The following is a 26,181-nucleotide window of genomic DNA, read 5'->3' on the forward strand; positions in this document are numbered from 1 at the left end:
CCAAACACAATTCCAAAGTTTGAAAAATGATATGCACCATTAATTGTACAAGTGCATGTTTTTCAGAGTTCAAGTGGATACTGCACAAACATTTGCATGCTGCAATTGTACTTTATTGAATTCCTAGTAAAAGAAAACAGGACTAAAATTCACTCACCTACTAGTCTGATTTACAACATCCCAAGTGACAATACAAGTTAAAAGTTCTGACATTTCTTTAACGGTGGTGGGTAACTGTAACCCCAGGACAGATGGATACATTTCTTACTAAATAAAATTTCCATGAGAAAATGACCCAACAGATTTAGCCAACTTTGGGCCAAAAATTGCGGGGGTCGGAGGTGTACCTCCGGAGTCTGCCTCTGACCTGCAGAAGAATTGGGAACAAAGAAATGGCAGACCAATTGAACAAGTACTTTGGTTCGGTATTCACTAAGGAGGACACAAACAACCTTCCGGATATAAAGGGGGTCAGAGGGTCTAGTAAGAAGGAGGAACTGAGGGAAATCTTTATTAGTTGGGAAATTGTGTCGGGGAAATTGATGGGACTGAAGGCCGATAAATCCCCAGGGCCTGATGGTCTGCATCCCAGAGTACTTGAGGAGGTGGCCTTGAAAATAGCAGATGCATTGACAGTCATTTTCCAACATTCCATCGACTCTGGATCAGTTCCTATGAAGTGGAGGGTAGCCAATGTAACCCCACTTTTTAAAAAAGGAGGAAAGAGAGAAAACAGGGAATTATAGACCGGTCAGCCCGACATCGGTAGTGGGTAAAATGATGGAATCAATTATTAAGGATGTCATAGCAGCACATTTGGAAAGAGGTGACATGATAGGTCCAAGTCAGCATGGATTTGTGAAAGGGAAATCATGCTTGACAAATCTTCTGGAATTTTTTGAGGATGTTTCCAGTAGAGTGGACAAGGGAGAACCAGTTGATGTGGTGTATTTGGACTTTCAGAAGGCTTTCGACAAGGTCCCACACAACAGAGTAATGTGCAAAGTTAGAGCACATGGGATTGGAGGTAGTGTGCTGACGTGGATTGAGAACTGGTTGTCAGGCAGGAAGCAAAGAGTAGGAGTAAATGGGTACTTTCCAGAATGGCAGGCAGTGACTAGTGGGGTACCACAAGGTTCTGTGCTGGGGCCCCAGCTGTTTACTTTGTACATTAATGATTTAGACGAGGGAATTAAATGTAGTATCTTCAAATTTGCAGATGACACCAAATTGGGTGGCAGTGTGAGCTGTGAGGAGGATGCTATGAGGCTGCAGAGTGACTTGGATAGGTTAGGTGAGTGGGCAAATGCATGGCAGATGAAGTATAATGTGTATAAATGTGAGGTTATCCACTTTGGTGGTTAAAAACAGAGAGACAGATTATCTGAATGGCGACAGATTAGGAAAAGGGGAGGTGCAACGAGACCTGGGTGTCATGGTACATCAGTCATTGAAGGTTGACATGCAGATACAGCAGGCGGTTAAGAAAGTAAACGGCATGTTGGCCTTCATAGCGAGGGGATTTGAGTACAGGGGCAGGGAGGTGTTGCTACAGTTGTACAGGGCCTTGGTGAAGCCACACCTGGAGTATTGTGTACAGTTTTGGTCTCCTAACTTGAAGGATGTTCTTGCTATTGAGGGAGTGCAGCGAAGGTTCACCAGACTGATTCCCGGGATGGTGGGTCTGACATATCAAGAAAGATTGGATCAACTGGGCTTGTATTCACTGGAGTTCAGAAGAATGAGAGGGGATCTCATGGAAACGTTTAAAATTCTGACGGGTTTAGACATTGTAGATGCAGGAAGAATGTTCCCAATGTTGGGGAAGTCCAGAACCAGGGGTCACAGCCTAAGGATAAGGCGTAAGCCATTTAGGACCGAGATGAGAAGAAACTTCTTCACCCAGAGAGTGGTGAACCTGTGGAATTCTCTACCACAGAAAGTTGTTGAGGCCAATTCACTGAATATATTCAAGAAGGAGTTAGATGTCGTCCTTACTACTAGGGGGATCAAGGGGTATGGCGAGAAAGCAGGAATGGGGTACTGAAGTTGCATGTTCAGCCATGAACTCATTGAATGGTGGTGCAGGCTCGAAGGGCCAAATGGCCTACTCCTGCACCTATTTTCTATGTTTCTATGTACCTACCTGCTGGCGGCGAGTCTGCTAAAACTTGCAGTCTGAAGCTGCGAGGCGGAGGGCAGCATAATGGCCATGGACCCAGGTGGTGAGGAAGCTTACCTCGGATCATATGGGCCTGGTCCTCTAATCACAAAGCAGAATTCCATTTTAATCATTTCCAAAAGCAATCCCGTAATGAGATGCAATTAAATCCCAGAATCTGATCCAGTTATGAATTAACTTCCAATTGTGTAAATTGTAAGTAAGCTTTATTCCACCAACCTCATTACAAATTTATTTTTTTGATAATTTTAGACATTAAAATTCTAATCCGGGCTAATATTTGCAGAAACTCATTTGATTCAGTATTGGTAGATAATTTACATATGAAAATGTTTCAATTGTGCCTGAAAAATTCCCTTATGCTAATACAAACAGGCCCTGTGCCTGTTTGCATCAACCGTAACATTTCCATCTGCAATTGCTGGTCACACGCTCCGCTAGCAATTGCTTTTTTGTTGCCCGTGCAGATGGCCTGTCAACGATGACAGATCTCATGTTCCGGATTTTGCACATGCGGAAATCCAAACTTGCGGTGGATTTCAAAAAGCGGTATGGTAACAGAAGAGTACGTTGCCATACCGACTGCAAAATCCGGGCCTTTATTTTGTACTTGTAAAGTAAGAAAACATTTTCTCAGAGATGGGAGATCTACCTTTAAGCTAGTTTCTAAATAAACAAAATATCAGTAATTCAATGGTTAGGATGGTTATTTTTTTCCTTATTTTATATAAACAAACAGTCTACCTTGAATGACTTGTTTGAACACCACATTCTGCAGACTAGGAAACCCTACTTTATTTGCCACAGATTATTGCCTCAAAAAGCGATAATATTGCATGATTTCAGACGCGGTACAAAGTGTGGCACGGCATCAAGCAGGAGACATTGTGCTTACTCAATAGGAGGCAAGAAAAAAAAAGATTCACACATTTCAATGGATGTATAAGGGGCGGTCGATCTTCTACCGTCCATTTTGAATTTGAATTTCACCCCAAATGTGTGGAGTAAAATTGGTACTGTCTGGCGTGCATGTTGACGCTTAAGGGACAAAGCCTGATCTACACTGCAGTGAGCTAAGCTTGGTTGAGTGTGTGTAGGAAAAAAGGACATTTAAAATGAACCCAAATTTATGTATTTGGTGCCAGATGCTCAAGTCAGCTTTGCTCCAACAAAATTGTAAGCCATCTCCTTTACTCCCTTTGCTTATTAGCAAGATATCACAGACAAAAACAGAGACATTCGTCCCAAAGAATTACAACAAAAACAGCTACAGGTACACCAAAAAGGGTAGCATTCAAAATCTTGTCGAAAACAATCCTGTCTTTGTACCATTTATAATAAAAACAGAAAATGCTGGAAATCGCTTCACTTTTTAATTTCAGATTCCAGCATCCGTAGTACAGTATTTTGCATCTGTCTTTGTACCATATATTTTAGCATCGGTTTACTATCAATGTAAAAGCTCTATAACAGTCGTGCTATGACTTCAAAATGCTTTCAGCTTTGTTTATTTCTCTTTATGCAGATGATAGAGCTGCAATTCCAAGAAAAGAATTATCCCTGGAGGAAATGATCTTAATCAAACAATGGTCCATAAAACATGCAAATGGCCCCACCAGAACAAATTAATCAGTTTCAACATTAAGCTTTATTTTCACATTAAGCCATCAGGTCAGCCATATCTGTACAAAATGGAACATACCCTGTTTAGTAATGCACAAGTATTACACTAGGTATGAACTGCAAGAGTGCTTTTAAGATTTCAGCAGGCCTAGCCCATGAGCCATAGTTCCATTGCTGCAGGATGATTAAACTGTTCTCCACAGGAAACAATGCCAAATTTGACTGTTTAACTCAAGGACAAACTAATATACAACTCGTGTTTACCCAACGTGTCCACATAAGCCATATAATAATAAAACATGTCTACTCAGTTGAATGATGCATATTCACAACACAACACGCTCAATTTTTCTGTACACAAACAGCAGCCAGTTTGGGTCAAATGTTGTGCAATAGGGAAGGAGAACAAAGGGAGGACACATATACAAGCCATTTTTTAAACTGTCATTACTAGGAGTATGAAGCACTCAATTAATAAAACCACATCAATCCCAACTAGCAAAATAAAATCTTTCCCTAAAATCTGAATGACGAAACCTCTACTGCCTACCTGCTATGCACAAATACCAATGGAAATATTAATCGACAAATTGAAGTTTGATTTCTGAGATTGTGTATTTCCATTATTGATCTGAGACATTTATCCACAATTCCTGCCCAGAACAGGACAAGATGCATAGAACCAGCTTTAGCTGCTTCATCCGTGACCTCTGCCATAAGATCAGCAATGGGGTGTTTGCAGTTTCAGTGTTCAATTCCATTCATGCCAGGCAACAATTGCACCACAGAAGTGCTGGTTAATGATCATCTTGAACAGGAGAAAGCCCAGCCATCTCCCCATGACCTTCAAAACCACCACTATTGCCAAGTCCCCCAGCATCAACATTTTGAGGTTGTCCAGCAGCTTAAGCAGACCAGCCATATCAACAGCATGGCTTAAAGAATAGGGCAGAGGCTGGGTACTCTGACATTTGATGCTTGCAGAACACCCAATCTAAATGGTATGCTTGCAACATGTGGGACCGAAGTTTTTCTTTGCACCAATCATGCCTACACTTCAAAAGTGGTTACAAGAGCGGGCCAGAGGCTGGGTGCTCCCATTAGAGGCTCCTCAATGCATCTCCACCATCCACAGGACTCAGGACAGTAGTATGATGGAATAGTCACTGCTCACCTAGATGGATACAGCTGCAACACTCAAGATCATTATGCAGGACAAAGCAATTCTTTTGATCAATGCCCTGACTGCTTGACTCCATATCCTCCCCTACCTTCTCAGCGTAACTATGTTTGAACACTAAATGTAGCATCGCCCGCATCCCACAAACAAATATAAAAACATTGGACAGATATTTACATTTTCTCTACTGCCAGATTCAGCTACAAATTTTGCAGTAAAACAAAAAACTCAGATTGTGTGAAAGTCTAACTAACTGTTGCCATATATCACACAGTCAAAACAACTAAGCTCTGCCAAATCTAAGCAATGCATTTTTTAAATATATTTCCTTGGTACTATCAATCTATACAACAAAATGGACTCAAGTTTGCATATCAAAATAGTTCTGCAGTGGAACAGTGAAAATCTTGTGTGCAATATTTGTATTGAGCATTTAATCTTGCCATGATCTTAATAAACCAGATGTTTCCCATTTTTGTTTATAAGAGATCTCTTTCTCTATCCCTCTACTGCCTATGATACGTTACTTGCAGACATCAAGTATTCGATGAGCAGAAATTTCCCACAATTAAATATTGGGGAAGACCAAAGCCATTATCTTTGGCCCCTGCAACAAACTCCATTCCCTAGCCGCCGATTCTATCCTCCTCACTGGCTACTGTTTGAGGCCGAACAAGACTATTTGCAACCTTAGCATTCTATTTGACTGAGCTTCCGACCCCAAATCCTCTCCATCACCAAGACCACCTACCTCCAGCTTCGTAACATTGCCCATCTACTGCTCAAACCCTCATCCATGCCTTTGTTACCTCCAGACTCAACTATTGCAATGCTCTCCAGCCAGCCTCCCATCTTCCACTCTCCATAAACTTGCGCTCACCAAAACTTTTCTGCCGTATCTTAACACGCACCAAATCCTGTTTTCCTATCACTCCTGTGCTCACTGACCTACATTGACTGCTGATCCAGCAATGCCTCAAATTTTAAATTCCTATCCTTAATATTCCTCCATTGCCTCAACCCTGCCTGTCTCTAACACACTCCAGCCCTACAACCCTCCAAGATATCGACAATCCTCGAATTCTCGTCTCTCATGCCTCCCAATTTCCTTCGCCCCACATTGGTGGCCGTGCCTTCAACTATCTCGACCTCAAGCACTGGAATCCCCTCTCTAAACCTCTCCGCCTGTCTACTTCTCTCTCCTTTAAGATGCTCCTTAAAACCTACCCCGACCTGTCCAAATATCCCCTTATGTAGCTCTGTCAAATTTTGGCTGCTAATGCTCCCACGAAGCGCCTTGGGATGTTTTACTATATTAAAAAGGTGCTATATAAATGCAAGTTGTTGTTGGTATTGCTCTAGGAAGTAGGTGGTGGTCAGTTGAATGATGTTCTGCTGTTAATGAACACTCAGGTCATTCAATTTTACTGTTTTGTTATGAAATTTCTGTAAATTGTAAAATGTTGAGAAAAGCATTAAATATTTTTTCAAAAGGAAAAAGCACCAATTGTTTGGCATTTGTAACAGTGACATCTGGCATACATTGACATAGATTAGCAAATTTCCTGTAACACTGCTCACAAGAGGACAGGACATTATACCATGTAAAACACAATATATTATTTTTCTGTTGAACTGTAGATCTCTAAGGTTAGAAAATCCACATGTTGCTCGGTAAAAAATGTGTGGATTCAGAGGTCAGTTTAAAGGATGAAGATATTCTGTTTTCCTGGAGAATCTCTTAACCTCTTTATATGGGTCTGGAGAGTAACTAATATAGTGCCTTTGTTCAAGAAAGAAGAGGCATAAACTGAGCAACAATAGGGTCAGTTTGTTGAATGTTAGTGGTGGGGAAACGCTTAGATCCATAATTTAAGATAAAATACGTGAACATTTAGAAATGCATGGCTTAAGTCAAGGACAGGCAGCAGTGATTTGTTAAAGGCAAGTTGTGTTTGACAAATTTAAGTTTTTGAAGATGTGACTGATTGGAGAAATAAAGAAATACAGGAAATTTGGCAGCATGTATAGAAAGTTGGTTGATAGATAGGAAAGAGATTTTGGCCAAAAGTGTGTTGCTAGAATCGGAGAAGAATTAGAGTTGGCAGATGTCAATGGTCAGTGCTGGACCCACTTTTATTCTCAGTATATAGGGACGATTTGCACTTTGAAAAAAGGAGCACAATCTCAATTACCTGACAACACAAAAGTAGCAGATTAGCAAACAGCGAGGACTGTAAAGGATTTCAGGAAGATATAGACTGGATGGCAGAATGGACAGTTCGGCGGTAAATATAATTTAATGTAAATAAGTATGAAGTAATACATTCTGGAATTAAATACAAGGAATGGAAGCATACATTTAATGGAAAGACTAAAAACATGTGAATTAACAGAAGCCTATGGATCCAAATACATAAATCCTTGAAAGTGCAATAAAGCCATAAAAAAGCATAGCATTTTGGGGTTTTATCAATAGATGCATTGAGCACAAGAATAAAGTAATTTATATAAAGCATTGGTTAGACAACTATATACAGTTTGGGGCTTCCCATTACCAAAAGGACATTAAGGCCATAAAGAGCATTCAGCATAGATTGAGACTATGGTTCTCAGGACAAACTCAAGATGCTTGGATTTTTCCATGGAGCAGAAGGGAGCAAGTGGAGATGTAATTAAGGTTTTTTTAAATTATGACGGTTTCTGATAGAGTGAATAGGGTAACACTATTTCCGCTGGATGGGGAGTCATCAGTTTAAGGCTGTCACTAAAGGAGTGAGGAAAGGGATTAGGAGAAATGTCGTTACACAAGAGAGCGGCTGAAATGTTCTGCCACAGGGAGTAGCTGTGGCAGAGACCATGGTAACTTTTATTATTTTAACTGAGTAACTATTTGTATTAAGTCTCCTGACGCATGCACAGAAGCGAGTTAAGACAAATAGTCCCCAACTCCGCTGCCCCCCCACCCCCGCAGCGCAATTTACACAAACCCTTTTCTGCGCATGCACCCATCCACCAATCCGTCCACCACGTTGCCTCCACTGTGCCGAGCCGCCGAGCAGCCCTGCAACACCATGTTTCCCCCACTGCAGTTCCGAGGCGTGGACAGTGTCGAGCCTCCGATCTATCTGGCCACAAGAGGGCCCATGGGCAGCTGAGAGCGACGGCAGGGAGAGAAGCAGCGCTCGGCCGAGAGCAGGGCTGGAGAAGCAGCGGGCAGCCGAGAGGGGAGTGGAAGAGAGAGAGACAGGGGAGGGGAGGGGGTTGGGTGGGGTAGGGAAAGAGAGAGAGAGAGAGAGAGAGACTGAGACTTGGAGGGGTGGGGGGGCGGGGAGGCGAAGAGACAGGCGGGGGGCGGGGAACAGAGAGAGCAAGCGAGTGAAAGACTGGGGGTGGAGAGAGAGAGAGAGAGAGACTGTGGGGAAGGGGTGGGTGGGTGGAGGGTTGGGGGAAATCGGGAGGGGGGGCGCGGAGGGGAAGAGAACTCGGAAGACGGATCATGTTCTTAGAAACCCTTACAAGGGACATCATTGGAGTGGATGAAATCCAGAAGTCACAAGGCTGTCACTATTCACTTCATACCCAATAAACCTGTTAACAATCTACACACAATGCCCCGTCTATGGTGGGGGGGTGGGGGGTAAGGTAAGGCACCGGGGTAAGGCACTTTGACTGGGGAAGCGATGTGTCCTTTCTGACTGAAGTCAAATTGGATCATGTTCCAATGTGCAAAGTTAGGCTGGGGGATTCCATTCATACATTCCAGAGAAACTTCAGGGTGTGGCTTATCCTCCAAGGGAACCAATCAGCAATAGGTCATTTGACAATGGAGAGACAATTAGAGAATCGGCTGCAATTCAGCAAGTACAAATAGACGCATCCTTATTTTAAACAGCGGAAGATTATGCATTAGAACAGGAATTCGTTTTGGATTGCTCTGGCAGAGATACTGGGCAAAATGGCCACCTTCTGTTCTGTACACTTCTATAGGTCCAATTGTGAGCAACAGAGCTAACCTGATCAATTGAGATTATGTATATTGTAGGATTTGGCTGGTGCCAGCACCAGTGTGTGTATGGGCCGGAAGGACTTTTGGACTTTTAAAATGGATCTGAACCCTTTTAAAATGGAGACGCACATGGGCTACGTTTCAAAATGGAGTTTGGACTTTTGGACTTTAAAAAGTACTGATTTTTGGTTTCTGTGAAATATAGCAGGAGCTGTCTGTCTTTTGGGTTGCCATGGGATTAGTCTCAAGACTGACTCATGAAAGGCAGAGGCCTTTTCATTTCAAACTTTGTGAGATTTGTGGAAAAACACCTTTTGTCCATGGAGCTGATATGTCTGGATGGACAATGAGGTTTGTAGGCCAAATATAACACCTCTGGACTCTTTCAATGAAGGAGCAGTCAAGAACTCAACAACAGTTAGCACTTCGAGAACTGCTCATCTACAAATGGCCTACCATTATTTTCATCAAGATGACCAATCCAGGACAGAGACATCACCAGGAAGACCAATTAGCATCTCTGCGACCATGGTAACCAGGAATCGCCCAGCCAGTTGTGTGTGTTATACGGGGTATAAAGATGCTGAACTTTGGAGGATTCAGTGATTACTTTTCTCTACCATCTGGAACGGGGTTCCCCATGTGGTTAGGCATCTGTCAACTCTCCAGGAACGCCTGAAGTAAGTGCCTCACCATACCGCCCGAACGTAACTTTCTAGGCCTCATCACATACCTCTGTTAGGCACGGTTTTGTCTTTAGAGTTGAACAGACCCGGGACCGCGTGAATCACGACAAGGGCTGATAATTATATCCAGCATACATCTCTGGAAATCTCCAAGACCGCCAGCATGTTTGGCTGCTGAGGAACTGCAAGTGTCCAAGACGCAGGCTAACATGTGTTTATGTGTGTGGGTTCTGTAACTCACACTTGGAGTTAGTAACTCCTCGAGTCCGAATTTGGAGGTTGTGGGGCTTGTGGTTCGCGGTATAATTTGGAAGACCAACTGGGCGGCATCCGCTCATGGCCGGGTTACACAGTAATCCCGCTGGGGACGCTGCACAGACATGAGAAGACCTATCTGATCTTGTTCTTGTTCTTGTTCTCGCTCTCTCTCTCTCTCTCTCTCTCTCTCTCTCTGTGGGCTAGGTAGGAACTATTGACAAAAGCTCCTGCCGTCCAAAGGGAAACAACCCAAACTGGGTAGTTTTAAAGCACAGGTCGACTCAAGGGAGAGTCATAAAGACACGGGGCACACAAGACACCCTACATATTCGGATATCCAAAGTTTTTTTTTTTACTTTTTATTTAAGTGACTCTTTATTGGAGAGGTTTACTACTTTGATAGTCATTTTCTTGTGATTCACAGTTGAATTGGATACCCCTTTATATTACAGGAAAACAGAGTAGAAAGCAAGTCTGTATGGGTCGGCGGAGTGCTCAGCCTCAGTAGATGAAAGGGAATGGCACCATGCACTCCCAGCACAACATAATTTTTGTACATTACAGTGTTGTTACAAAGTTGGTACTGAAGGAGGTGGTGGCAACAGCAGCATGTACAGCAGTGATGGAAAATTTCACAAACTTAGCTGGAGTTAACCAAGAGGGCAGTGAGCAATGAAGGAGGAAATTCAGGGGCGAATTATCCATGCTACTACTAAACAATCAGTTACACTGGAAGCTATTGGTGGATTAAAGTCTGGTACTGGAGATTAAACAGTTAAGGGAAAAGTGTGGAAAGAGAGAAAAGGTTGGCAATGAAAAGTTGTTAAAAGTCAGTTAACTATCCTACTGAAAATATTAAATATCCTACATAAAACTGTTACACTGTTCATACAAATTCAACATTATTATTGAATCTGCACAAAACAAGCACACAGCAAAGGCTCTGCCATCCATGATCAAAATAGGAACATAGGAACAGACGTAGGCCATTTAGCCCCTCAAGTCTGTTCCGCCATTCAATGAGATCATGGCTGATCTGCGACCCAACTCCATATAGCCGCCTTTGCCCCATATCCCTTCATAGTTTTGGTTAATAGAAGTCTATCAGATTTAAAATTAACAATTGATCTCATAGAATGGTTACAACATAGATGGCCATTCCTGTGCCGGTTCTCTGCAAGAGCAGCTAATCCCACTCTCCACCTCCCCACCCCGCCCCTCCTCTCTCTCCCGGTAGCCTTGCATTTTTTTTCTTCTTCAGGTACTTATCCAATTCCCTTTTGAAAGCCACGATTGAGTCTGCCTCTACACCCTTTCAGGCAGTGCATTCCAAATCCTAAGCCAAAGTGCTTTACCCTAGCACAAGTGCATCCCTTCCCCAGCCAAAGTGCCTTACCCCAGCTGCGTAAAAAGTTTTTCCTCATGTCACCTTTGTTTCTTTTGCCAATCACCTTAAATTTGCATCCTCTGGTGCTCAACCCTTCTGCCAATCAGAACAGTTTTTCTCTATCTACTCTGTTTAGACCCCTCATGATTTTGAACACATTATCAAATCTTCTCTCAACCTTCTCTGCTCCTAGAAAAACAACCACAGCTTCTCTGGTCTACCCACGTAACTGAAGTCCCTCATCCCTGGAAACATTCTTGTAAATCTTTCTCACCCTCTCTAAAGGCCTTCACATCCTTCCTAAAATATGGTGCCCAGAATTGGACACAGTACTCCAGTTGAGGCCAAACTAGTGTTTTATAAAGATTCATCATAACTTCTTTGCTTTTGTACTCTATGCCTCTATTTATGAAACAAGTTTTGTAACCACTTTCTCAATGATTTGTGCACATATTCTCCCAGGTCTCTCTGATCAAACATCCCCTTTAGAACTGTACCGTTTAGTTTATATTGCCTCATCTCGTTCTTCCTACCAAAACGCATCACTTCGCACTTTTCTGCATTAAATTTCATCTGACAGGTGTCTGCCCATTCCACCAGTTTGTCTATATCCTCTTGAAGGTCTATCACTATCCTTCTCTCTGTTCACTAGACTTCCAAGTTTTGTGTCATCTGTAAATTTGAAATTTACACCCAAGTCCAAGTCATATTAAGAAAAGCAGTGGTCCTAGTACCAACCCCTGGGGAGCACCTCTATAAACCTTCTTCCAGTCCAAAAAAACAACCATTCACCACTACTCTTGTGTTTCCTGTCACTTAGCCAATTTAGCCACTGTTCCCTTTATTAAATGGGCTTCAACTTTGCTGGCAAGTCTATTATGTGGCACTTTCAAATGCCTTTGCCACATCATCAATCCTGTTACCTCATCAAAAAACTCAATCAAGTTGGTTAAACATGATTTGCCTTCAACAAATATGTGCTGGCTTTCCTTAATTAAAACAGTTGTCCAAATGACTTAATTTTGTCCCTAATTATTATTTTCTAAAAGATCTAGCATCAATTGCTGTTTGCGGAAGAGAGTTCCAAACTTCTACAGGTACCACCCTTTGGGCTCAAGTTTCGACTCGAGTTGCTCCTATTTTTTGGAGCAACTAGTTTAGTATGGAGCATCTTAGAAATTGCAATTCTCGGCATTTAGTTTGCTCCAATTCTAGTTAGTTAGAATAGGTTTGTTTTAGAACAGTTTTTTTTGCAAGTTTAGGCAGCGAAAAGTTACTCCAAACTAACTTAGAACGGAGTAAGTGTCAATTTTTGTACGTTCAGAAAAACCTTGCCTAAACTTTATAAATTAGGCACAGGTAGCGAGAGATGGGGGGGGGGGAAGAAGGGAAGTTAGGGGATTTTCCAAAGCATTAAACACTTCACTTTTACCAATATAGAGCCATCATCAATAATAAATGATAAATAAATCAATAAATCAAACAATCAAAAAAAAATTAAAAAGTCAATAAATAAAAAATGTAAAGTTTCTACTCACCTACTGCAGCACCGGGAGCCCTCCAACAGCCTTTTAAAGAGCTGCTTGGGCAGGGCCCACCCCCGACGAGCTGCTGGTTGGGCGGGCCCCGCCACCAAGGTGCTTGGGTGGGTCCGGCCGCCGCCGAGGAGCTCAGACGGGGCCCGCCCCCGAGGAAGAGTTCGGGTGGGACCCACCCCAGAGGAGATGCCGGTCGGGTGGGCCCCGCCACCGAAGAGGTAAGGGCAATCAGGCCACTCGGCCCGGGATAGGGGCGAAGTCTCTTTGGCCAGGGATAAGGTTGTCGCCCAGAGACAGGACGCGCTGGGAGGGCCAGGAGCTACTGCACATGCGCGCAGCCTCCACTGTGCACGCGTGCAGCTGCCGGCACTCTCTTTGGCGCAGGGCTGTAGCTCCACCCCCAGCAGCTCCTGCTACGCCAAGCTGGAAAAGGCCCGTCATATATCCGAGAATCGCGAGGTAAGTATTCGGCGCAATTTCTGTTCCACAAATTAGGCGGGCCTCTCTGATGTGCGCCATTCTAGCAGGGGGTCCGAAACTGGAGCCCTTGGTGTGTGTAGAAGTGTTTCCCAATTTCACTCCTGAACGGTCTGACTCTAATCTTTAGACTATGCCCCCTAGCCCTGGAATCCCCAACTAGCGGGAATAGTTTCTCTCTTATCTACCCTACCTGAAAACATTGATAAAATCAAAACTTAATCTTCTAAATTCTAGGGAATACAACCCTAATTTGTGTAATCTCACCTCATAATTTAACCCTTGGAGGTATAATTCTGGTAAACCTACACTGCACTCACTCCAAGGCCAATACATCCTTCCTAAGGAGTGTTGCCCAGAACTGCTCACAGTACTCCAGGTGTAGTCTAACCAGGGCTTTTATAACTGCAGCATAACTTCTACCCCGTTGTATTCTCATTCTCTAGATATAAAGGGCAGCATTCCATTAGCCTTTTTGCTTATTTTCTGTACCTGTTCACATTTTATGTATCTGGACTCCTAGGTTTTTAGCTTTTCACCATTTAGAAAGTAGCCTGTTCTATCCTTTTTAGGTCCAAAGTGGATGACATCACATTTTCCTACATCTAAATCCATTAGCACAGTTTTGCCCATTCACTTAATCTATCAATATCCCTTTGTAATTGTATGCTTTTGTCTACAATGCCACCTATCTTTGTGTCATTGGCTAATTTGGATATGTGGCTTTCTGCAAACCTGGACTATAAATTTGTACAAGTTCGATTAACCTAAAATAGTGCTGAAAAGGTTACGAGTGGATGGTATGTACTGTATATGTATTTAAATTTTACCTCATATGGACATGTTTGTTGAGGTGCACTCATCGATTATGTTGAGTAATATGGCTTCACGTGCAGAAATGGATCTGAATCATCAAGTCAAACCCTTGTAGGAGTTCTGTCATTGCATACTGTCTGGAATTTATCATTTTAGTGCTCATGATGAATTAATTTGCCTCGGGGTATTACTATGTGTATTGGAGCATGGCCAAAATATCTAACAGCTGAAGTCACAATTTATGCTGGCATATTCTTTTTAAAAAACAGAGATTTTTAAAGTTACTCTGCAATGGAAGAGACCAGATTTTTTTTTAAATAAAAAGACTTGCAATGGATAGCTTTCCATTTAAGTATTCTGACTGCCAACCATCAAGTGATTTAGGGCATGACACACTATTGGCGCCATATATTGTAATAACTAGTCTTAGCTACAGCTCATTTACATTAGGACATGATTATTATTAATAACAGGCCTCAAATTTTATCTTTTCTGTTCCCAACATTCCAAAAAAAATTAATAATCCTTAAACAGATTGCACAATACATTAGCAAACTACTCCTGGGAAAGAAACGGTTGTTCAGCACAAATGGATCCTGGACTTTTCATATTGAGACACAACTCACATGCTGTAACTGGTTGTCAGCCTAGGGTGATTTTGTTTTAACATGTTTCACATAGCGAACAAGCTGTTGGCCCAACTATTGGTTCAATTTCCCTTTTTATTGGATTGCAATGGAACTCTAATCTCAGATATTTTGCTTTTAAAATCCGCACCGGAGCATTTGTTGGCTCAAAGAATGACTTAAGTCATCACTTGTTAGTTCAGGCCAATCACATTACCAATTACTGCATGATATTGTTATTCATTAATAGCACTTCCATTACCATTTAAATTATTTTTTTCTCCAATGCCAAAATTAAGTCATATTAGCTCCTCTCAATTTTTTTAATATAAAAGGCTTTGGAAAGCACCACACAAACTGAAATTATTTTGTCCGAATAAAGTCCTTAGAGAAATTCTTGCCAATATTTCATATGTGAATTTTTGCCAATATTCTAGAAGTGTATTTTTTTATTGTTTTGTTTCATAATCTCTTTGCTGTTTAGTTTAATGCATCTCTGAGGAATTTAAATTCACTACAAAACATGGATCATCTGGCACAAATTACCGCCAAGGACAAACAGTTCTTCACAGTAGGGAAATGGCAATTGCCTAAGAAAATATTTGGAGAAAAAGGCCATATTGCCCATCAAGTCGGTTAGTTCACTAGATCTTATACAATTTGCACTAATATTCACCTCCGACCAAGTACATTCTCCTCCATTGCCTCACCAACTGTCATGTTCTGTGGCGAATCTGATGTACTTATTATTTACATATTACCTTTAATGCTTAAATTCATAAAATATCTATTTAAGAAGGTGGGGCAAGGGGAGACAGAAAGAAGGCACGAGGTGAGGGGAGAAGAGGATAGAGAAAGGATGGTGCGAGCGTTGGGGAGAAGGGGCGCGGGGGAGGACGGGCGCGGGGCCAGAGGTCGGGGCAGGCGAGGGGAGGAGCCGATGGGGCGAGGCCAGAGGTCGGGGGGGCAAGGGGAGGGGCCAAGGTTGGGGAGGGGGCAGAGGGCGTAGTGAGGTGAAGGGAGGGGGCAGAGGGCATAGTGAGGTGAAGGGAGGGGGCAGAGGGCGTAGTGAGGTGAGGTGAAGGGAGGGGCAGAGGGCGTGGTGAGGAGAAGGAGGCAGAGGGCGGGGGAGGGGGAGGAAGACACCTTCTGTATAACGTGATGAGAGACTGGAATGTGTTTTTAATACGCTGCTTTTTGATACCACTGAAGGACCACATTAGGCTGTTCCAACAGTCCAATTTCTGGTTGTATTACACAATTATAAAATGCTTTCCTGACTGGAAGACTTATAGACTTCAATTAAATCAAAATTCCAAAACTTAAATCATTGCGCTAATATAGGAGTAATGGTTCAAAAGTCAAAGTAGACCAAATACACCTTAGACTGAAATAAGTTAATAAAAAACCAAGCACATAAATGGGACTTGTACAAATATGGAAGGACCATAAACACAAGAACAAACCCTTTCAATAATGTGATTTCGGAGACCTATATGGAGTTGTTATTCTGCTTCCCAATGCTTAAACTCTTGCCCATATCTGGTAATGATGAACGAATCTTCCCGACACTTAAAGGATTATGGGGATTGATCAGCTAAGAGAGCGTTATGCATAAAAAGGTTCAGTTTTTCCGCACGGTGATAACATTCTTCAAAAATGAACTTTACAAGTTATTCTGTGAAATAAAACAGGGTGAATGGGAAAATATTTGCTTTTCAGCGATTCTATAGCAAGAACATTGTGAAAGCTGAGATTTTTTCATCAACAATTAATGCTGCAGACTAAATGGTGGAACTTAAAAGACGGAAACTTTTACTTCGCCATAATTTAAAGCTGTAATCTTGAAGAATCGTTATAACCAGGTTAACACTCAAGAAGATAAAACCGACACAGTACCAAACACATTTAAAATTCCGCTAGAAACTTTTGCCTCGGATGGAATATATTTGCGATTCGCCCCGAATTAAACAGGACTTTAGGTGATAATGAGCTCATCTGGCTGGTGCAAAGAGAAGGGAAGAGAGTCCTGGCAGTCTCCTCAAAAAGGCCGGATCGGTTTACACCGCCAGTCCTCAGTACAGTTGGGAGCTTCAGTCTTTTACTAATCCCCTCGCATTCCTGATATGCAAGAATCACTCTGGAATGCGTTTTCAATACTGGGATTTTAAGATACCATTTTGTATCACACTACCACCCCGTGTGACATTCACAACATGCCTTGGGTTCCTTCAAAGCGAGGAACGCCGCCAGTTGTTGATTCTTAAACGAAAAAAGAACGCTTGAGGGCCGATTTCACGGGTTTGCATTTAACGCGTGAACCCATATGGCCTGACCTGCTGGGGGTCACAGCTGAACCGGGGTTACAGCTGAACCAGGACCGATTGAAGCTCCAGGCTCCGCTTCGGAACATGAAGCGACTGCAGCCCTTACTGCATTACAGGGCGTGCTTTGAACTTTCTGCAAGAGTTGGAGGAGTGATTGCAAACATTATCAAAGCTCAAATCCGTGCAGTTAATGGGTGGGCTCCAATCTCTTGTCCTCGCAGAATGACTGTTTGCAACACAAGCCTTTTCCTGAGTCACTATTAACTTAAACACACACACACACCACACAGGTAACACGTAGAGAGAGAGGAAGAAATATCTGGACACCCCGGTTGTTCTCGCTCACCCTGGACATGGTTAAAGGTTTGTTGAAGTCCTTTCCTCCCTGTAGTCTAAAACCCCACGGAGCCGGTCCTTCCAGGCTAACCTTGTACAAGTCCATCGTCGCTGGAGGGGATTTGTGTTTGATTAGTTTTTTTAAATCGCTTCTTTTTTTGTTTAAAGACCGGAGCAGGAAACTTTTTTGTTGGGAAGGTGCAGGAGGCAAATTGAAGATTGAATAAAGGAGCGCGATCCCCGTGCGAAGTAAGGGAGAAAGTGGGTGGTAGATGCGTGCGGCTCCAGCCACTCACTTTATTCTGCAGAGAATGACAGCTCTGCACTCCCAGCCTATATAAGGCGTGTAAAACTACACCAAACAATTTCAGCACTTTTTATGACTCACGCCAGGGAATTCAAACGCCACACCACACGTCACTGCCATTTCCCGTCCAGTTTTTTTTCCGTCGAGAAACTGAACCAAAAGAGAAGATAAAGCCCAGCAATATTTGCAATTGGAAACACTTGGCGTTGCTGCTGGGTTTGTGGAAGGTTACTGGGGACAGTTCACACTGCTGCAGTATTTGCGGCAAACTGCCTAAAGTCCTGGGAGTTCCCATCTTGACAAAACAGCCAAGCAACAGAATGTCAAACTCCCATCGCCAGTGCATTAGTTGTGCGAAAGTTTTAATTTGAACAGTTTTCCTGTATCTCACTTTTATCAAGCAGGAGAAATGGTGACCAACTTTCCTGCGGCGAAATTCCAAGGAGCCGGCGCTGCAACACGGCCCATCATCAGGGCAGCATTGCATCATCAAAAATCCCAGCAAAAGGGCGCACCTAAAACTGGGGACAGGCAACGTTTGATGGGCAGCGGCATTGTTTGTTGCTAAACGGCCGGTGATTGCTCTCGGATCAAAACACTGCAAGTTCCCACAACACCTAACCTCATTCACCGAGCACCAAAAAAAATGCTTCTACTGGGTACAAACGTCACACCCAGCAGCCTCTGTCTTAACGAGGAGTAATAAACATTAACAGGCGTGTCCAATAAACACACCAGCGCACACGTACACCGAGATCATATCCCAGCTAAAAAACTCTTTTAGAGTCTACCTCCAAAACATAAAACATGTATCCGTGCCACCCGACCATATCCCAGCTAAAGAGGCAGAACTAAAGACCCATCTGGTGTAGCTAAAGATTGGCCAAAGAAATTAGGAAAATATATTCCAGATAAAATATGGTGAATAACAAAGTTGTTACACTCATAATAAATGTTGGGGCTAAGTACTGTGTGTAATTTTTTTTTGAAATTCGTAGCCAATCGTTCCAATTCTTTGTCAAATCACAAACGCCAGAGGTCACCTTGGGCCCATTCAAGGATCACTCTGCGCCAATGCTCTTAGCCAAAAGGCCTAGAGCCACTGCACCGTTCCTGGAAGTACTGCAATACCAGGTTCGTGCCATGGAGGTGGATGGGTCAGGCCCCGCACCCACCTCCTATTTCCAAAAAAGCAAGCATATACCTTCCTGGAGTTCAGAAGAATGAGAGGGGATCTCATAGAAACGTTTAAAATTCTGACGGGTTTAGACAGGTTAGATGCAGAAAGAATGTTCCCAATGTTGGGGAAGTCCAGAACCAGGGGTCACAGTCTGAGGATAAGGGGTAAGCCATTTAGGACCGAGATGAGGAGAAACTTCTTCACCCAGAGAGTGGTGAACCTGTGGAATTCTCTACCACAGAAAGTAGTTGAGGCCAATTCACTAAATATATTCAAAAGGGAGTTAGATGAAGTCCTTACTACTCGGGGGATCAAGGGTTATGGCGAGAAAGCAGGAAGGGGGTACTGAAGTTTCATGTTCAGCCATGAACTCATTGAATGGCGGTGCAGGCTAGAAGGGCTGAATGGCCTACTCCTGCACCTATTTTCTATGTTTCTATGTTTCTATGTTTTCCTGATCCAGGGAGAACCACCTTGGGGTTATGGTGGTTACTCCCCTGTCAGGTCAGTTACGCATGATCTTAGCCAAAAGGCCGAGAAGCAAGTGTGACCTTAGCTCCTTTAATAAGGTTCCAGAGTGCTGCTACCTCGCGGGTGACCTGCTTATATACTGTGCTCCAACAACTCTTTTGGGGGGGGAACAAAATATACGTCAGATCAAGTGCCCCCCGATCTGGGGGACATGCCAGACACTTAACTGCCCCCTTTTTAAAAGTTTTTTGTTTCTTTTTTTGTTTTGTGGGGTTTTTTTGTGATTTTTTTTTTGGGGGGGGGCATTAAAACCATATATTTTACAAGTGCCCCCTATAAAAGGGGAGGGGGGCACTAAAAATCCGGCAATTAAAAAAATTAAACTTTAAAACATATAAAATCAAATTAAAATTTGGTTGCCGGGGGTAACGATGCACTCCAGTCCCTCCGGCGCTTGGGACTCCAACAGGTGGGCCCTCTGGTGGTCAGGTGTCATGAAGGTTACAAAGAGTTAAATACACATCACTCCCCCGTGAAGTCAATGGTACACTTATTTACAAGGTGAGACGACCTGGGGCTTTACGATTCTTTGTCGATCGTCTCGGTACAAATGTGGGTGTGGGTGGGTTGGTCAGTTCTTCACTGGGCTGTTGGGCAGCCGGCCTTGCCGGGCTGCTGGGGATGATGAGTTCAGTTTCGTGGTCAACTATGATGTCACTTACCACTTGTGTGTGTGTTGGAAGGTCAAAGTTGGTGGTGTCCTCTTCGGGTTGTGTGTAGCTGTTTTTTTTTTAAATTCGTAGCCAATCGTTCCAATTCTTTGTCAAATCACAAATGCCAGAGGTCACCTTGGGCCCATTCAAGGATCACTCTGCGCCAATGCTCTTAGCCAAAAGGCCTAGAATCACTGCACCGTTCCTGGAAGTACTGCAATACCAGGTTCGTGCTATGGAGGTGGATGGGTCAGGCCCCCCACACACCTCCGTGGAGGTGGATGGGTCAAGCCACCCCACCCACCTCCTATTTCCAAAAAAGCAAGCATATACCTTCCTGATCCAGGGAGAACCACCTTGGGGTTATGGTGGTTACTCCCCTGTCAGGTCAGTTACGCATGATCTTAGCCAAAAGGCCGAGAAGCCTTTGTGTCCCAGTGGAGATGTAGGAGGCGATTAAGCAGTTCCACAGACGGGTTGTGTGTAGCTGGTTTTTTTTTTGAAATTCGTAGCCAATCGTTCCAATTCTTTGTCAAATCACAAACGCCAGAGGTCACCTTGCACACGCCAAGGATCACTCTGCGCCAATGCTCTTAGCCAAAAGGCCTAGAGCCACTGCACCATTCCTGGAAGTACTGCAATACCAGGTTCGTGCCATGGAGGTGGATGGGTCAGGTCCCCCACACACCTCCGTGGAGATGGATGGGTCAAGCCACCCCAATGTGTAGCTGTTGGTGAACCGCAATTTGATTTGGTCCAAATGTTTTCTGTGCGTTTGCCCATTGATCAGTTTTCAGTTTGACCTGAAACACCCTACACCCCTCTATGACTGTGATCATGCCAGCATACCATTTGGGACCATGTCCATAACTGAGCACAAACACAGGATCATTGATCTCAATATCGTGTGACAAATTTGCGCGGTCATGGTACACACTTTGTTGATTCTGCTTGCCCTCTACATGATCATGGAGATCAGGGTGAACAAGAGAGAGCCTTGTTTTGAGCGCCCTTTTCAAGAACAGCTCAGCTGGGGGAACCCCGGTGAGAGAGTGGGGTCTGGTGCGGTAGCTGAGCAGCACTCGGGACAACCGGGTCTGTAGGGAGCCTTCCGACACACGTTTCAAGCTTTCCTTGATGGTCTGAACTGCCCATTCTGCCTGGCCGTTGGATGCGGGCTTGAACGGGGAAGATGTGACATGTTTGATCCCGTTGCGGGTCATGAATTCCTTGAATTCAGCACTGGTGAAGCACGGCCGATTGTTGCTGACTAGGACATCAGACAATCAAAAACATTTTGCCTAGGAATGGGCCTGCATAGTTTACATGGATCCTCAACCAAGGTTTGGATTGCCATGACCACAAACTTAGTGGTGCCTCTCTCGGTGTATTGCTTAACTGAGAACAAGTATTGCACTGGCGCACGCATGACTCTAAATCTGTTGATGCCGGGCCACCACACATGGGATCTGGCTATGGCTTTCATCATTACGATGTCTGGGTGGGTGTTGTGCAGTTCACATATGAATGTGTCTCTGCCTTTCTTGGGCAAGACCACACGATTGCCCAACAATAGACAGTCAGCCTGTAGGGACAACTCGTCTTTGCGTCTGTGGAACTGCTTAATCGCCTCCTGCATCTCCACTGGGACACCGGACCAGCTCCCATGGAGGAGACAGTTTTTTACCGAGGACAGTAAAGGATCCTGGCTGGTCCAGTCCTGATCTGGCGGGCCGTAACGGGGGACTTCTTGTTCTCAAATGCCTCCATGACCATGAGCAAGTCCGTTGGCTGTGCCATTTCCACCCCGGTGGTGGGCAATGGTAGCCGACTGAGAGCATCTGCGCAGTTCTCTGTGCCCAGTCTGTGGTGGATTTCATAGTTGTATGCCGACAGCGTGAGCGCCCACCTCTGGATGCGGGCAGAGGCATTGGTATTAATCCCTTTGCTCTCAGAGAACAACGATATGAACGGCTTGTGGTTAGTTTCAAGCTCAAACTTGAGTCCAAATAAGTACTGGTGCATTTTTTTTACACCGTAAACACACACCAGAGCCTCTTTTTCAACCATGCTGTAGGTCCTTTCGGCCTTGGACAGACTCTTGGACGCATAAGCGAACGGTTGCAAAATCCCCGATTCGTTAGCCTGTTGTAACACACACCCGACCCCCTATGACGAAGCATCTCAAGCTAGCACTAATCGTTTACATGGGTTATACAGGACAAGCAGTTTGTTAGAACACAACAGATTTCTGGCTTTCTTAAAGGCAGCCTCTTGTGAAATCCCCCTTACCCAGTCGTCTTCCTTGCGCAGTAGCGCATGCAGGGGTTCTAGCAGGGTGGTTAACCCAGGTAGGAAATTACCAAAATAGTTAAGGATTCCCAGGAACGACCGCAGCTCTGTCACGTTCTATGGTCTCGGCGCGTTCTTTATGGCCGCCATCTTGGCTTCGGTGGGTCTGATGCCGTCTGCTGAGATTCTCCTTCCTAAGAATTCAACGTCCTGTGCCAGGAAAACACACTTCAAGCATTTCAACCTGAGCCGCACGTGATCCAACCGACAAAGAACCGCCTCCAGATTCTTCAAGTGCTCCATGGTGTCCCGACCTGTAACCAATATGTCGTCCTGGAAGACCACTGTACAAGGAAATTACTTTAGCAGGCTCTCCATGTTCCACTGGAAGATCGCCACGGCCGACCGAATCCCGAACGGGCATCGGTTGTAGATGCAGGTGAGGCCTTTCAAAGACTCCTCCAGCTCCTGCCGAGTTCAGGTCCACGTGGTGAACGTCTTCCCTCCAGCCAGGGTCGCAAATAGGTCGTCTGCCTTGGGTAGCGGTACTGGTCCTGCAGTGAAAAACGGTTAATCGTTACTTTATAATGCCCGCAAATTCTAACCGTGCCATCCTCCTTGAGTACCAGGACAATCGGACTGGCCCAGTCGTTGAATTCCACCGGCGCAATGATGCCTTCTCGCTGCAGCCTGTCCAGCTCAATTTCCACTTTTTCACGCAACATGTACGGTACCGCCCGAGCCTTGTGGTGGATGGGTCGCATATCTGGAAACAAATGGATTTGCACTTTCGCCCCCGAGAAGCTTCCAATGCCTGGCTCGAATAACGATGGGAACTTGCTCAAAACCTTGGTACATGAGGCGTTGTCGACGGACGAAAGCGCTCGGATGTCGTCCAGTTCCAGCGGATTTTTCCCAGCCAGCTTCTGCCAAACAACGTGGGGCCATCCTCTGCTACAATCCACAGCGGGAGTTCGTGTACTGCTCCGTTGTAGGAGACTTTGACTTCTGCACTGCCAGTTACAGGAATTAGTTCCTTGGTGTAAGTCCTTAGTTTGGTGTGAATGGGGCTGAGCTTGGGCCTGTGTGCCTTATTTCCCCACAGCCTGTCGAAGGCCTTTTTACTCATTATGGACTGACTTGCCCCCGTGTCCAGCTCCATAGATACTGGAATGACGTTCAGTTCAACTTTCAACATTATTGGGGGGCATTTCATCGTGAACGTGTGTACCCCATACACTTCTGCCTCCTCAGTACGAGTCTCCAATTCAGCCTGATCCACTGTAGATCGATCTTCCTCTGCAACGTGGTGGTTTGCAGGGTTTGCAGCTTGCCTGCACATTCGTTGGAGGTGTCCCATTGTTCTGCAACCATTGCACGCATAGTGCTTAAAGCGGCATTGATGGGGCCGATGATCACTTCCGCAGTGCCAACAGGGTGTTAACTGCCTCGCATTAACAGTTGATGGCAGACTCTGGGTCAATTGAGGTCGGGCCACAGCAGCCGGCGTGTATGTTCTGCCCTGTACATTTCTGCTCAAAACTAACGTTACTTTATGCACAGTACTGGCCGAAACTTTTTTGTTCTGCTAAATCTGCTTGGTGTTGTTGCTGGTGGACATAAATGCCTGGCTATCGTTGTGGATTTACTTAGATTCGGAGTTTCTACAGTCAACAGTTTGCGATGGATTGTCTCATGTCCAATGCCCAGTACAAAAAAATCTCTGAGCATTTATTCTCAGAATCCCTCAAACTCACAATGTCCTGTGAGATGCCTTAGTTCGGCGATGTAGCTCGCCACTTCCTGGCCCTCCGATCGTTGACACATGTAGAACCGATATCTCGCCATCAAAACGCTTTCCTTAGGGTTTAGGTGCTCCCGGACCAGCGTACACAATTCTTCGTAGGATTTCTCTGTTGGTTTTGCCGGGGCCAGGAGATTCTTCATGAGGACATAGGTTGTTGCCCCACAGACAGTTAGGAGAATTGCCCTTCGATTGGTAGCGTTCTCATCCCCTTCCAGCTCGTTGGCCACGAAGTATTGGTCAAGCCTTTCCATGAAGGCCTCCCAATCGTCCCCTTCTGAGAACTTCTCCAGGATACCGAATGTTCTTTGCATTTTTGCGCGGTTGTTCGTTACCTTGTCGCCAATTATTATGGTCATAATAAATGGTGAGACTGAGTACTGTGTGTAATGAGCAAGTGTGACTTTAGCTCCTTTAATAAGATTCCAGAGTGCAAGTACCTCGTGGGTAGCCTGCTTATATACTGTGCTCCCAAGGGTTGCTGGGATCTCTTGGGACTCCAACAGGTGGGCCCTCTGGTGGTCAGGTGTCATGCAGGTTACAAAGAGTTAAATACATAACAAAAGTAATGAACATTTAAAAAATATTGTTTTGGTGTTGATTGAAAGATGAATGCTGGCTAGAACAGTGGGCATAAGTGAATTACCCCCATTCGAACGTTACGCCAAAGTTTCCTCAATCTGTAGTGCCTCTTCTATGAACCCTCTGCTGAAACCCACCGCTGTTCATTAACATAGCCCCACCCTCACTTAAAATAGCAATCACCCGCATTTCCTGAAGTTATGCTGGTTTCCCAGTGGTTACCAGAAATCCAGGTGCAGCAGGCCCCGAGGTCAGCCTTTGGCACAATCACACCATTCTTCTCCAACGCCTTTTTCCATTGTACAGCTCAGGTTAACTGTCCTCATTTAGTTCCAATCGTATCTACCCAATCAAAGCCAGAGCATCTTTACCATTAACTTTTGTTCCCATCCCCACATCATCAACTTGGATTTATTCTTGGCACCTTCCTCTTCTTCATCTACATACTGCCCCTGGGGGTCAGCTTCCATATGTGTGGCTGATGACACCCAGCTCTACCTTTCCACCAACTCTCAACCCTTCCACCCTCTATTGCCTCTGTGCTGTCAGACTGCATGCCTGACATCCAGTCTCAGATGTGCTGTAATTTCATCCAGCTAAACACCTGAAAGACCAAAGCTATCATCTTTTAACCTCATCACAAATTTAGTATCCTTGCCACCGACTCCATCCCCCTCCCCAGAAATAAAGACTTGCATTTGTTAGCACTTTAACCAGCTTAGGATATCCCAAAGCACTTTACAGCCAATTAAGTAATTTTGAAGTGCAGTCACTATTGTAATGTAGGAAACTCGGCTGCCAATTTATGCACAGCAAACTCCCACAAACAGCAATTTGATACTGAGCAGAATATGTTTTTAATAATGTTGGTTGAGGGATACAAATGGGCCAGGGCACCAGGGAACTCCCCTGTTCTTCTTCAAAATAGTGTCATGGGATCTTTATGTCCACTTGAGAGGAAGATGTGTAAAACTAGGGTATCTTACAGACAGGCCCTTGGTTTAATGGCTCATCCAGAAGATGGCACCTCTGACAGTGCAGCATTCCCTCAGTACTGCATTGGAGAGTCAGGCTAGATTTTGTGCTGAAATACCTGGAGTGGGACTTGAATCTACAATGTTCTAACTTAGAGGCAAATGTGCTATCCACTGAGACACAGTTGACATCTGCCTTGGGGTGAACTAGACTGTTCACAATCTCAGTATCCTACTCAAGACAATCTGCAGTTCGTATCCTTATCTTACCGATCACAAAGACTACCTACATGCAGTACTGTAACATCACCTGCCTCTGTCCCTACCTCAACATATCTGCTGCTGAAATCCTCTTCCATGCCTTTGTCACCTCGAAAACTTGACGATTCCAATGGTCCCCTGGCTGGCTTCCC

General features: G+C 44.4%; 1 protein-coding gene and 1 pseudogene across 2 annotated transcripts in view; both read right to left on the reverse strand.

The window, feature by feature from the left end:
- The window catches only part of pdlim7 (PDZ and LIM domain 7), a 165,879-nt gene extending 148,121 nt beyond the window's left edge, over positions 1-17,758 (reverse strand). For both annotated transcript variants that reach the window (XM_070878487.1, XM_070878486.1), the window contains exon 1: positions 17,456-17,758. In XM_070878487.1, coding sequence (XP_070734588.1) covers positions 17,456-17,551 — 96 coding nt within the window. In that variant the 5' untranslated portion in view covers positions 17,552-17,758. The remainder of the gene's footprint in view (positions 1-17,455) is intronic.
- Positions 17,759-20,305: 2,547 nt separating this feature from the next.
- On the reverse strand, positions 20,306-20,544 carry LOC139263596 (U2 spliceosomal RNA; annotated as a pseudogene).
- Positions 20,545-26,181: the final 5,637 nt, after the last annotated feature.

The sequence above is a fragment of the Pristiophorus japonicus genome, chromosome 4, assembly GCF_044704955.1.
Source record: "Pristiophorus japonicus isolate sPriJap1 chromosome 4, sPriJap1.hap1, whole genome shotgun sequence".
In the NCBI taxonomy this organism is placed as follows: domain Eukaryota; kingdom Metazoa; phylum Chordata; class Chondrichthyes; family Pristiophoridae; genus Pristiophorus; species Pristiophorus japonicus.